Source organism: Hypanus sabinus, chromosome 14, assembly GCF_030144855.1.
Source record: "Hypanus sabinus isolate sHypSab1 chromosome 14, sHypSab1.hap1, whole genome shotgun sequence".
In the NCBI taxonomy this organism is placed as follows: domain Eukaryota; kingdom Metazoa; phylum Chordata; class Chondrichthyes; order Myliobatiformes; family Dasyatidae; genus Hypanus; species Hypanus sabinus.
The window spans coordinates 75,699,431-75,713,712 of record NC_082719.1 but is presented as its reverse complement, the minus strand read 5'-3'; the positions used below and the strand labels follow the sequence as shown (position 1 = coordinate 75,713,712).

The following is a 14,282-nucleotide window of genomic DNA, read 5'->3' as shown; positions in this document are numbered from 1 at the left end:
GAGGTTCACAAAATGATTCCAGGATTGAATGACTTGTCATATGAAGAGTGTCTGATGGCTCTGGCCTGTATTCACTAGAATGCAGAAGAATGAGGGATGACCTCATTGAAACCTGTCAAATTGTGATAAGCCTTGATAAAGTGGACATGGAGGATGTTTCCTATGGAGGGAGAGTGCAACTGTAGAGGACACTGCCTCGGAAAAGAGGGGCTTCCTTTTGGAACGGAGATGAGGAATTTAGCCAGAGAAGGGCGAATCTGTGGAATTCTCTGCCACAGGTAGCTGTATATTTAAAGCATAGGTTGATAGATTCTTGACTGGTCAGGTTATGAAGTGATATGGGGAGAAGGCAGGAGACTGGGGCTGAGTGGAAAACTGGATCAGCCATGATGAAATGGCGCAGCAGACTCGATGGGCCAAATGGCCTAATTCTGCTCCTGTATCTTATGAAATAAAAAAACAAAGTGCTGGAAAACTCAGCAGGTCAGGTAGCAAGCGCATTAAAAAAGTCAATATTTTGGGATTGCAACACCTCTGATGAAGCAGCATGGGAAGTAATGCTAGGGCTTCACAGCTTCATTGTCTGACTGGGTTCAATCCAAATGCCAGGTCTCTCTGGGTGGAGTTTCCATATTCTTTATGTGACCTATTGGGTTTTCCCCAGGGTGCTTCCTCTTACATTCCAAATAGGTGCTGTAAGCTAATTCTCTAGGGCAAATCACATCCAATGCAGGTGTGCTGTAGGCAAATCAGTGAGTCTGGAGTAAATGGACATGTGATTGGAATCTGTTACAATAATAAATGTGGGATGATAATGGTGAGATTGCTTTGATAGCCAGGACCAGAGTTATGAATCAACAGTCAAAATGCTGGATGAGCTCTGCAGGTCGGGTAGCATCCACGGAGGGAAATGAATCACGTCTTAGGCTTCATCGGACCCGGAAAGGAGGGGACAGAAGCCAGAAAAAAAGGGTAGACGAGAGATAGTTTAAGAGATGTTGAAAGCATTAGTGGTGTTCTTTCAAGAATTACCGGAATCCGGAAGATTTGCAGAGGTTTGGAAAACCCGAAACATAACACCTCTATTTACGAACAGAGGGCGAAACAGGATTATAGGCCGATTAGATTAATCTAGATGGTTAGTAATACTTTGCAATTATTTTATGCAATGTTCCTAGCTGCTCAGCCCGATGGTTTTGACACTGCAGCTGCAGAGATTCCCTGCAGTTGAAGACGAGAACGAGGGAAATCCGTGCAACAAATCGTTTGCTGGAGAAACACAGTGGGTCGAGCAGCGTGCTTGTTGCACCTAATTCCAGCACCGATGGTCTCTTGTGGCTCCAACACAGCCTGAGCTACCTACCAGTAATTTCCAGCACCGCGGACCACAGATGAGGAAGCTTTAGTCCCCAGATCATGTGTAATGTGGCCCCGCCCTTTCAGGTGACGTAGGCGATGATTGCCGGGATCCTGCCAATCGTCAGTTCCGCTTGTTCTCCGCTGAACTTGCTCCTGTCTGTCAAAGCGGGGTGGGTCTTTCCGGGAGATCCGCGGGTCCCTATTGGTCAGTTAAGTCGAGGTCAAGCAAGCAGGCTCGGTTAATCGTCGTCCCGGCGTGTTGCATCAGCTCGCTGGCAGTGTAATGGAGAAGGTGGTCGAACGGTTGGAGGCCATGGACGTCGAGGGTCAGGTGGGTGAGAACAGTGGCGTGGTCAGGTCGGAGCACTTAAGCATTACCCGGTCCCTGGACGCGATTCCCGTGTCTGTCGTCCAGAAGCAAGTAGAAAGAGGTCCGGTGTGACAGTGGTGTGGGCTCATCGTATCGTCTGCAGCATTGTTCCGATACCGCACAACAAATCGTCTAACCGTCGTTGTTTATAGGCTCTTGACAGAAGTGCCAAATTCATTAGCTAATTCCAACAATGAACGTGGCATTACTGTTAACAGTAGTAGGGTGTCTTGTGTTGTTCCTCTTAGCTGATTACTAATGTAGATTTTCTTTTTTCTCACCGCCACCGTGATTAAGATTGTCAATTCTGATCACTAAATGTCGGCGGTTACTGCATTTACCCAGCGAGGATTGGTACCTCGTAGCTGGTACCAGCGGATATTGACCCGGATAAAGCGAAAATCAGGCTGTATCTCTGAAAAGAAACCTAGGGAGGGGGGAGAAACCAGAAAAATCTAAACCATTAAAATCCACCACTGATGTAGTTATTTAAAAATTTCCCTACCACAATGTATTATAATAAGCATTAGGCTCCAATATCTTGTAACCAGCAGTAACTCGTATATTGTTAAAGCTTCTTGTGTTAGCTAATGACAATTAACCATAAGATCTTTATTTTACTCTTTTTTTCAGACTGAAGTTGCACCGACAAAACAGAAAGGATCTAAGAAGGCATGTGTTAAAGAAAGTGGTGATACAAAAACTGCAGAGGTGATCATTAATTCATTGCCTTTTTTAAAAAAAAACAAGCTATGGTACAATTAAGCTGTTGGTAGTAAAAAGATTAATTTGAATGTAACCATTGATCTAAGTTGTATGTGCAACCACTCAAATATTTCTTCATTCGTTATGGCATCGGGCTACTTTCCTGCTGTTTGTAAGCAAAAACATATTCCAAAGAGTGGCTTATTGGTAAAACAAATCAATTTTGTATTTATGTGTCCTGTCATTGGTTACTTAATAGTTAGAACCATGCTTTGGGGAATATTATGAATAAATTTATGCAGTAAACAGGTTCAACTACTTAAATGTAAATGTATGTAATTTCATAATAGATTACCACAGATGTTTGTCCCTAAGTGTGCAAATATTTGTGACTAATTGTGAAATGTATTGTTTAGTTCCTTTTAGTCTGCTGTTTTGAGCAAAGCTCTTGAGTTTGTAGTCTTGACCGAAAGCAAGGAACAATTCTTGTAATAATTCATCAAGTGAATTATGATAGAGGTGTGAATGTATTTGTTTCTGTTTGAGATAGTATTGAAGATTCCTAATATAGTTGATATTTCACTTTTGTCTGTGAAGAAAGTTAATTTTTCAGTTTTGTCTCATGCAGCTGGTTCCGTGGCCATGTTACATCAGTGAACGACTTGAACTGTACAACAAGCTCAAAGCAGAAAGTGACTCAATTTTAGCAGAGCGAGCAAGCAAAGAGAGCAAACAAATAACAATTACTCTGCCAGATGGCAAACAAGTACAAGGAGAGTCCTGGAAAAGCACACCTTACCAGATTGCCTGTGGTATCAGGTAAGAGTATCTGAGAGAGTTCTCTTTCAATATTTTTATTAATTTCTATATAGAAGAATACAGTGTACAAGAAGATATATAAGTTTAAAAAGGATAAAATATTACCAAATATATTATATTTGAATCACATTTGGAATCTCATTACCCTATATTCATGTAATTAAATCATAATATTGAAATTGATAATATTATTATACAAAAAAAAATCTAAGCCCACTACCAAGATCGAAACTGTTTGGTAGAGAAAGAACAAAAGGAAAAAAAAGTCCTTATCATATAGTGAAATACAGGTTTCCCCTGCTATCCGAAGGTAGAGTGTTCCTGTGAAATGGTTCATAAGCTGGAATGTCGTAAAGTGAAGAAGCAATTACCATTTATTTATATGGGAAAAATTTGTGAGTGCTCGCAGACCCAAAAAATAACCTACCAAATCATGCCAAATAACACACAAAACCTAAAATAACAGTAACATATAGTAAAAGCAGGAATGATATGATAAATATACAGCCTATATAAAGTAGAAATACTTTTCTGCAATCGTTGAAGCACTCTCTAGCATAGTGAAAATCTCATGCAAGCGTTCTCGGCAGAAGCACTCTTTCCACTAACCTTTAAGCTATGAAGCTGCCAAATCATACCAAATAACACATAAAAATACACAACCTATATAAAGTAGAAATAACGTATGTACAGTGTAACTTCACTTACCGGAATCGGGAAGACAGCAATGATGGTGTGTTATGCTGAGTCGTCGGAGGTTGGGGTGTTGGGAGGTAGAGGAGACTGGGGTGTCATCTCTCCGTCGTCTGTTTCCATCAGGGCAGTCATCTTCTGTGTCTGCCTGCCTCGATGTCGAAGGCCGAGGTGTTGTCTGCTGTGGCTGATGTGGAAGTCTTGAAAAATGACAGTATGCTTGACTGCTTAACCACGCACATTTTTTAATCATGCAGCTCTTTATAAGCATTCTAACCATCCTCCAAATATGCCGCAAACCTTCGTACTCTTTCAAAATTAAAGTCATACTTTTCTGCAATCATTGCAGCGTTGTCAATCGTAGCGAAAATCTCGTACAATTGCTTCATGTTCAGTTCCTGGATGACTTCACTTTCAGGCTGTTCGCTACTGCGTTCGGTTTCAATTGTTATCCTTTCTTCTTGCAATTGCATCAGTTCTTGGTCATGGGATGCCAAAACCTCTTCTTCATCTTTGTCAACTTCCACAAACCCAGCCTCCTTAGCCAAACTTGCTATGTCCTTACTTCGTTCACCACGATCGAAACACTTAATTATGTCTAGTTCTACGCTAAGCGTAATACCTTTACGAGCTCTTTTAGGCTTTTCAGATACCTTGGAACTCATCTTGCTAACGGATGCGCAAAATAAATCGACATAAAGCACAGATGCTCACAGGCACGTGTTTAAACAATGCCGGCTAGAATGCAGTTCTGGGGGAGGCTCTGCCTTTTTTTGTAACAGTGAAAACACCTTCTGTTAGCAAAAACAGGTAACTAATGTAGGTCTTTCATAACAGCGAGATGCTGTAAAACGAACGTTCGAAAAGCGGGGGACACCTGTATGACATCTGCACATTAAGTTCAAATCAAAGGTTTTGAAAATAATTCTGAATGTTTTATTATAGTGAAACCTATTATGATCTCCTTATGTAAAAAAAGATTAGAGTTATGGTGAGAAAACTTACAAGAAAATACAGAGAAAATTTACAAGGACGAGAATCAAAACTTAATAAATAGTAAAAGTAGTAGCTTTTTTTTGCTCGGTACTTAAATTGTGTTTACTGAACACTTTGAATAATAGACTAAGGCAACAGCGCTGCTCCAAAGAGCGCTATGAGGTCATCCTTGCCCTAAGCCATTAGGCTCTATTGTGAGTCAACCTATAGCTGGGAAAGTGATGACCCCCCCCCCCCCCCCCGTTAGGTTGTTAATAATCTCTGTTTAGAAGGACTCCGTTTAGCATGCCCTGCTATTGCGGGTACCCTGTGCACTGCTACCATCACTTCTTGTCTGGACAGTGAGAATGTTCACCCATTATTGTAAAATATCGTAGTAATTCTTGCACTACCATCTTATCAGTGTGAACTTGTAAATGTATGTTTAATTTTAAAGGTAACTTATTTTATTCTTTCTTGCTTTACTTCTAATATTTGTATATTTGGGCACTTGTAATGCTACTGTGACATCCTTTAGGATCAATAAAGTATCTATCTTTTCACACTTAAGTTGAGAACTAAGGTAGAATGGATAACATAGTTGGCTATTCAGAGAATGGAAAATTAGAGCACCCAGCTGTTCAGAGAGCATCATTAGAAATAGGAAGGAGAAGAAATAAGCTTATATGGGCTGGGAGTTGTTATAGGGTGAGGCTAAGGTGGCCCTGGGAATAAGCTATAAATGTCATCTTCAGAATGTAGGGAAGCTAGAGGTAGAGAAAGTGATTCTTTGCTCATAAGGCTGTGAAGAGAGGCTGTTTAGTGAGTGAGAATTCAACACAAAATTAGAAAATGCATAGTTATATGTCATGCCCATAGCTCAGAATGCTCTTATGGAGAGAAGGAAAACTGGTTCAGTTGAACGACTGGGCTTGTTTTAACTCTTTTCAAAAATACTGACTATAAGCTGATGAGAGTTTCCATTATAATGTTTTTGTATTCCTGTGTTCGGGTAGTAGGAAGGAACATTCTTACTCCCACAACCATCAGACTGAAGAAAGCCATGCTGTATCTGACTTCAGATAGAAGAGAGTATTCTCCGTGGTTTCTATTGGTTTCAGCTCTTCACAGCTTTGGCCGAAGTAAAATAATGCTTTGAGGCTGATATGAGGTTTTGAGGTCCAAGAGGTCTTGCTGAAACTCAGATGAAGGATTTGTCTATAGGCTGTTGGTGAGAGTGCTGGTTAATAGCATTGATGGTTATGTTTTCCTTCAGTTTGCTGTTAATTGAGATTAAAACAGAATGGTTTTCTCTTTTGTTTCAAAGTGCAGACTTGAGTAGTTTTCTGTTGCCATCATTTGATCTTTATGTAAACTGGTGATTTAACTTGATTCACATTTATTTCACTTGATTGTATTTATTGAGACTATAACTTGGTCATTGACTTATTTGGTGATTATTGCTATTAAACATGCTGTTAATTTTTTTCCATGGTTGTGGAAGTGTGTTAGGAACTTTGTTTCAGTTTACGTTTTATGTTGTCATACTGATTTTGCATTCCACCATCTGACTTCTACCCATGTAGACTCATTGCATTTTGGACTATCCTGTTTCTGTCTCAGGACAGTTATATTGTTAGTTGCTTTGTTTTTATTTTTTTGAATGTTGATGTAGATAATCAGTACATTTTAAAACTTATTGATTGTGTGAAGACTTTACAATGTAACTTGGTTAATTTACATATTTATCTCAGTCAGGGTTTGGCAGACAAAGTTGTCGTTGCTAAAGTAAATGAAGTGGTTTGGGACCTGGATCGACCTCTGGAAGGAGACTGCAGTCTAACACTACTCTCATTTGATGATGAAGAGGGTCAGGCTGTAAGTATTTCTTTACAGCTATAATGCAGCATCAGTGATTAGCTGTACTGTCTATACTCCCTTGTCAACTGATTACAGTGTAGTTCAGTACCCAGATTCTTGTCCTGTCCTTAACACCATCAAAAGGCATAGATCAAGTGTGCCCAGTCCAAAGTCTCTCACGCCCATGAAACTCTTAACTTGTATAACAATAGAAGTTGTTACTTAAAGACTTGAGATTCTGCAGATGTAGGAAATGTTGAGCTACATACACAGAATGGTGGGGAAACTCAATAAGTCAGACAGCATCAATGGAGGGAAGTGAACAGTTGTGACATTAAGTTTAAGTTCAAGTTTACTTGTGTATGTATATTGAAATGTATAGTAAAATGTGTCGTTTTGTTAACAGGCGATGCACCCAAGAATGTGTTGGTTTAGGGCTGAGACCCAGCATGTTGTGTGTATTGCGGAAGTTGCTGCTTGATGTAATCTGATTTGGCCCTTGTTTGGAAGTGTACATAAAATATTGCATTCACCAAGCTAAAGAACCAATGGACAGAAGGTTGTGGAAATCAGTGGGGGAGAAAAACTGTTTTCTAATTGTATTTTTGCTGGACCCCATGCTTTAAATGTGATTTCTGTACAAGAACTTGCTATAAACAAGCAAATTCATAAAGTAGCCTCTGCAGCATACTGGTACCTCACTTAGTGCTGGGAATACGTTACCAGAAATAAGATTAGAAATAGAATCAGTGCTAAAAGGGGTTATTATGTGCTTTAATATGTATGTAGCTAAGCCAGGAACCATGAATCGCTAGTTTGCTTAGTGGGAAGAGGTGGCCTGTGAGGGCTGGTGTTGGGCTAGTCAGGCAGTTGGTAGGACTGCCCATGCTAAGGTGCAGGGCCTCAGGTTGCATTGTGGCTGGTGTAGTGAGTTTGGATTATTGAGCACCTGCTGTATTTATTGATCAACTGCTTGGATTCTTGGTCTCTCAAATCATCACCTATTGAATGTGATGGAAACTGTTGTCCTCTTGATTGGCTGCACATTGGTCCCCAGACAAGAGAGTTCTCTATTATACTATGAATGGGAGGACTCTATGGAACAGCCTTTCTCAAGCTTTTTGCCCTGGAAGAACTCTTGAAATAATTCTCAGGTCTCAGGGAACCTACAGCTCGCGATACGTTAGTAAGTTGTAGATATAATAATCCAAAAATAATTATCAATGCTCTTTTGAGTAGAGAATGAACTTTTAGTCAACCTTTCTTGGAAAAACAGGTAGTTAAGCTTAGCTTACCTTTCTTTTCCTCTCATAAATTTTAAAAACTGCCTGTAAGGAGACAAATCTCAAGTTTGCATAAAGTACGCATACTTGGATAAATATACTTTGAACTTTGAGAGCCAAAAGACCAGGACCACCATTAAGAGTTACCATTGAGAAATATGCAGACAGGAGGTGATGTCTGTTAATTAATATATAGAGTGCTTGCTGCCAATCCCCAACAATGGCTTGTTCTAACCATCTTTCGACCTCTTAACATCAAGCTGTAGGGCGATTTATTGCTGGGCAACACCAGCAGCGGGCAGAGATTCATACCAGATACCCAGTACTGCTGTGTACAGCAATAGGAAGGATGGAGTATCTCACAGCACAAGTAGATGCTTTTTTAGTGGTACAGGCAGGTACACTTTCAGACTGGAAGACCAAGAGCATATTGACAAATTGGAATTTTGCAGGCAATACTGAGTCAGGTGCCAGTGTAAACATCTGCATTTTTGGTGAAATTGAGGAACATCTAAAAAACAATGTTGCTTCTAATTCAAGAATTATCCATGAGTAGGTATCTCTATTATGACATGGCTTTTTCTTTGCTTTTATTTTGTTTTCTGCTGCAGGTATATTGGCATTCCAGTGCCCATATATTAGGAGAGGCCATGGAAAGAGTCTTTGGAGGGTGTCTCTGCTATGGGCCACCTATTGAAAATGGATTTTATTATGACATGTTCTTGGAAGAAGGGTATGGTTCTATTAATATTAATAATTTTTTTAGTTCTAATTATGTGTTTAGTGATAAATTATATTACAAAAACTATAACAATCTTTCTTTTTTAGAGGTGTTTCCAGCAACGATTTTCCAGCTTTAGAAAACCTGTGTAAACGTATAATGAAGGACAAACAGCCATTTGAGAGACTTGAAGTGAAGAAAGAGACTCTTCTGGAGATGTTCAAGGTATGATATTTTTCAGACATTTCCCAGTTTTAAATATTAGTACGTTAAGTAAACTGGGCCTTAATTGCCATTGGTAGCATCTACTCTCCCCATTTGCAATGGATAATTGGTAGGCTTGCTCTTGGTGTTACCCTTCTATATGGTTTGTATTTAGTTCTGCAGTCTCCTTTCTCTGCCTTATGCTGACTTTGCACAATTGCTTATTAATTTGTAAATTTTGTAAATTCTGGAACTCTGTTCCTTCTGATTGCTGAATTATCTGTAGAAAATGTGCACTTTTTGCTGCCAAGGAATACGTGTCTCGATCTCTCATGCACTCCTCCTATTTCTTATGTAAAATTCAAACTTGATGTGAATCTGTCAGGTGTTCCATAATTCAGGCTGTTAACTTTGTTCCTCACTTAGCTCTTAGAGTTGGAGACTTGTGCAAATGGAATTTAGTTTGAGTTGCACTGTGTAGTAGATAGTAAATTGTCTTTTACAAAGCTAATTGGCTCAGACAATGTATGCTGCGGCACTGCAGCTGAAATGAAAGTGAATAGATAACTTGGAAGGCAAAATCTGCAGATGCTGGAAATTCAAGCAACACATTCAAAATGCTGGTGGAACGCAGCAGGCCAGGCAGCATCTATAGGGAGAAGCGCTGTTGACGTTTCAGGCCGAGACCCTTCGCCAGGACTAACTGAAAGGAAAGATATTAAGAGGTTTGAAAGTAGGAGGGGGAGGGGAAAATGGGAAATGATAGGAGAAGACCTGAGGCGGTGGGGTGAAGCTGAGAGCCAGACAGGTGATTGGCAAAAGGGATACAGAGCTAGAGAAGGGAAAGGATCATGGGATGGGAGGCCTAGGGAGAAAGAAAGGAGGAGGGGAGCACCAGAGGGAGATGGAGAACAGGCAGAGTGATGGGCAGAGAGAGAGAGAGAGAAAAAAACTAAATAAATCAGGGATGGGGTAAGAAGGAGAGGGGCATTAACGGAAGTTAGAGAAGTCAATGTTCATGTCATCAGGTACCATCCCACCAGCCTCCGGATCAACGTATAATTCTCCGTAACTTCCGCCACTTCCAACGGGATCCCATTACCAAGCACATCTTTCCCTCCCCCCCATCTTTCTGCTTTCCGCAGGGATCGCTCCCTATGCGACTCCTTTGTCCATTCATCCCCCCCATCCCTTCCCACCGATCTCCCTCCTGGCACTTATCCTTACCCTTACATTTCCTCCCTCAACACCATTCAGGGCCCCAGACAGTCTTTCCAGGTGAGGCGACACTTCACCTGTGAGTCGGCTGGTGTGGTATACTGTGTCCAGTGCTCCCAGTGTGACATTTATATATTGGTGAGACCCGACGCAGACTGGGAGACGGTTTCGCTGAACACCTACGCTCTATCCGCCAAAGAAAGCAGGATCTCCCAGTGGCCACATATTTTAATTCCACGTCCCATTCCCATTCTGATATGTCTATTCATGGCCTCCCCTACTGTCAAGATAAATCCACACTCAGGTTGGAGGAACACCACCTTATATACCGGCTGGGTAGCCTCCAACCTGATGGCATGAACATTGACTTCTCTTAACTTCCGTTAATGACCCTCCCCTTCTTACCCCATCTCTGATATATTTAGTTTTTTTTCCTCTCTGCCTGTTCTCCATCTCCCTCTGGTGCTCCCCTCCTCCTTTCTTTCTGCCTAGGCCTCCCGTCCCATGATCCTTTCCCTTCTCTAGCTCTGTATCACTTTTGCCAATTACCTGTCTGGCTCTCAGCTTCACCCTACCCCCTCCGGTCTTCTCCTATCATTTCCCATTTTTCCCTTCCCCTCTTACTTTAAAATCTATTAATATCTTTCCTTTCAGTTAGTCCTGACGAAGGGTCTCGGCCCGAAACATTGACAGCGCTTCTCCCTATAGATGCTGCCTGGCCTGCTGTGTTCCACCAGCATTTTGTGTGTGTTGTTAGATAACTTGGAAAGTATCTTTATCAAAAATAAATTGCTAACTTGCTGCACTTTTGAATTGGTTTGATTCCTTTTGATGCAAATCCACTCAATGTACCCTTTCACTGAACTGATACTTTTTTACACTGACCTTCATTAACTATCCCGTTGCCTTACAGCAGGGATGGAGCAGCAGATGTTTCAGTGTCATGTTTACCTGGCTTGTGGGAAAATGTTAACCGACCCTGTTCTGATCTTCTCATTTAATTACTAAGTTGGATTATGAAACAAAAGGGAGTTGGCCTGACAAAAGTAGATTGATATAGAGGTTCAGTTTTGTAGATTCCTCACCACTGTATTAACCAAAATTAAATTAATAGTGGTATACTGATGCACAAACCAACTGCTGGAGGAAATCAGTGGAACAGGCAACATCTAGAGTTAAAGGGATGGTCACTATTTTGGGTTGAGACTGTGCATCAAGTCCTGAAATGGCAACCCTTTCTCTGTCTTCACAGATACTTTCTGATCTGCAGAGTTCTGCAGGCAGTTTGGTTTTAGTTCCAGGTTTTAGTTCCAGGTTGCAGTATCTTTGTTTCCAGGGATATTTATATTTCACATTGTAAAACTGATCCCAGTTTTCATTAATTTGCATTCACTTTTTCAACTTATTTCCTTTTAGTATAACAAATTTAAGGTCAGAATTCTGAATGAGAAGGTGAATACGCCAACTACAACAGTATATAGGTAAGTAGCACTGGTGCTGTGGTGGTTTTGCAGTTTCCTTTGAGAACATCAAGTGGCTTTGAATTTGCCCATTGCTATTTAATTTGAATATATGGAATACAATTTTTTTAGTAAGAGGCATACCATGAAACGATTTAGCACAGGTATTAGGAGGAAAATAGAACTATATTATTGGCCACTTGTGCTAACTGTAAAATCATAACTGAACTTTTATCTTTTATGTTCTAACTCCATATCCCCGATCTCCTTATTGGTTATTGATTGTCTCAAAAATACCCCATGACTAAGATGTCATAGTCCTGCAGTTGGTGAATTCCAAAGATTTGCTGTCACTGGGTTGTTTTTTATTTTTTTCATCCTGAGTGGTTGCTCATTTGTTGTGAGTCTCTGAACCGGTGTTTTAGACACTGCACCTGGAGGAGAAATGTCCTTCATCTGTCCTGTCATAACCCATATTTTAAAAACAGAGCTACATCTTTTGATAAGATCATCTCCCATTCTCTATTATGCATGTAATCCTGTTGGACGGTCTCATTGATACCAATCTGATGAATTGGCATATAATTGACTTTTTCATTTTGTTATGATCTTTGGTGTTTGCGAGGGATGGGTGGAGTCATGGTTTGAAATTGGTCTTTGTTGACTGATTGAATATTTGGGATCATAACAAAAAATGTTACCTAGCAATAAAATGGCCATTTCCCTTGGCAGTAAGACATATGGCATTTGAGATCAAACTTACTCCAGTGATTGGCATTAGTGCTTTTAGAGTTGAGACTAAGCAAAATGTTAGGGCAGAGAATGAATATTACTCTTTTTGACAGCTATGTGCCTGAATTGTAGGTGCTTGATACTGACTAAATTTTTGCAGAAGTAGATTGACTCAAATTCCAGTTTAAGGAAATGGTGATCTATTGCATGTTGGATAGATATTAATTGTAGATCTTGGGCTGCATATCTTGGTGTGTTTTCTTAATGCAGGAGTATGTATTTTAATATTGCCAATTCTATTTTCATTCTGTGGTTTCAGATGTGGACCATTAATTGACTTGTGTAGAGGACCTCATGTTAGACACACTGGAAAAATAAAGGCCATGAAGGTTCACAAAGTAAGTATTTCTACTGTAAATAATTAACAAAGATCATGTTGTTTTGGTGTGGGAAAACTGCATTAACCTAACCAAAAGATATGTTTTGATGTTGCCAGTTTGTGTTATGCTGAATAGAAATGATATAATCTGTAGTCAATTTACTTCATGATTTTAAGATTTGTATCATTTTTTTTCTCTTTTCACAGAATTCTTCCACTTACTGGGAAGGAAAAGCTGACATGGAGACATTGCAGAGAATTTATGGGATTTCTTTTCCAGATTCCAAAATGCTGAAAGAATGGGAAAAGTTCCAGGAAGAAGCAAAAAACAGAGACCATAGAAAACTGGGGAGGGTTAGTTTTGTAATACAATACAAAGCTTAGCTTCTGCTAGCTCTTGTGTATGTTCTTATTTTGTTTAGCCTCTGAAATTAATAATACTCTCTGGTATTGAAATTTTCCTGTCATTCTCATAAGCTAGCAGCTACTATTTCCTGTTAAGTGTGGCTAAAACAAGAGTGGGAAATCCTTAACAGTGCAAACTAAAATTTTTCACTTTCAGTCTTCATAACCACCATCGTATGTGTCATTTTAATATTACTTTATGCTGGTCTCTGGGACAAAGTAAACGGTGAATTTTTACTTTTGCAGGAGCAGGAGTTATTTTTCTTCCATGAACTGAGCCCAGGGTCCTGTTTCTTCCTTCCAAAAGGAGCATACATTTACAACGCATTGATTGATTTAATTAGGGTACGTGGTCTTCAAGTTTTTCTTATAGGTACAAATACATCTGGAAGGTTTGCACATTGAATTTAAGGGAAATATTAGGTTGAATGAATCATAAGCATTTTTATCATGTACCAGCAGAAGGAAACTTTGTAGAAGGGGGAAACAAAAACAAAAATGGAGCAACAGTTCTGAACAGTTAATGTACTAGTGGTGGGTGAATGATGCTGATAGGCATTAGTATCACTCCTGTTGCAACACTGATAGAAGGCTGTCTTCAACAACTTTGCAATTTATTGTATACAGGTGGCCCCCATTTTTTGAACGTTCGCTGTACAACAGCTCGCTGTTATGAAAGACATACGTTAGTACCTGTTTTCGCTCACCATGGAGGATTTTCGCTTTTATGATATTTACAATTTTTCCCATATAAATTAATGGTAATTACTTATTCGCTTTACGACATTTCGGCTTACAAACGGTTTCATAGGAACACTCTACCTTCGGATATTAGGGGAAACCTGTATTCTCCTGCTTTATTACAATCTCAAATGTATTATCCCATATTTATCTGGATTAAATTGTATTTGCCACTGTTTCGCATTAAAATTCATCACTATTAATGTCCCAGTGCTTTGGCATTGTCAGAAATCTCCCAATAGATCTGCTCTTTCATGTGTTTCAGATAACACACTCCTACATGTCATTGTCACTTTGAACATTAGTTAACCTGCGTGGTGATCCTGCATATCATTCACTATTATAGCTTTGGTTGCTT

General features: G+C 39.8%; 1 protein-coding gene across 1 annotated transcript in view; it reads left to right on the top strand.

Moving 5' to 3' along the window:
• The first annotated feature begins 1,532 nt into the window (after positions 1-1,532).
• The window catches only part of tars1 (threonyl-tRNA synthetase 1), a 34,221-nt gene continuing 21,471 nt past the window's right edge, over positions 1,533-14,282 (top strand). Inside the window, exons 1-10 of the mRNA XM_059989445.1 lie at positions 1,533-1,690; positions 2,363-2,440; positions 3,063-3,253; positions 6,676-6,799; positions 8,676-8,797; positions 8,893-9,010; positions 11,624-11,688; positions 12,719-12,797; positions 12,986-13,132; positions 13,430-13,528. Coding sequence (XP_059845428.1) covers positions 1,643-1,690; positions 2,363-2,440; positions 3,063-3,253; positions 6,676-6,799; positions 8,676-8,797; positions 8,893-9,010; positions 11,624-11,688; positions 12,719-12,797; positions 12,986-13,132; positions 13,430-13,528 — 1,071 coding nt within the window. The 5' untranslated portion in view covers positions 1,533-1,642. The remainder of the gene's footprint in view (positions 1,691-2,362; positions 2,441-3,062; positions 3,254-6,675; positions 6,800-8,675; positions 8,798-8,892; positions 9,011-11,623; positions 11,689-12,718; positions 12,798-12,985; positions 13,133-13,429; positions 13,529-14,282) is intronic.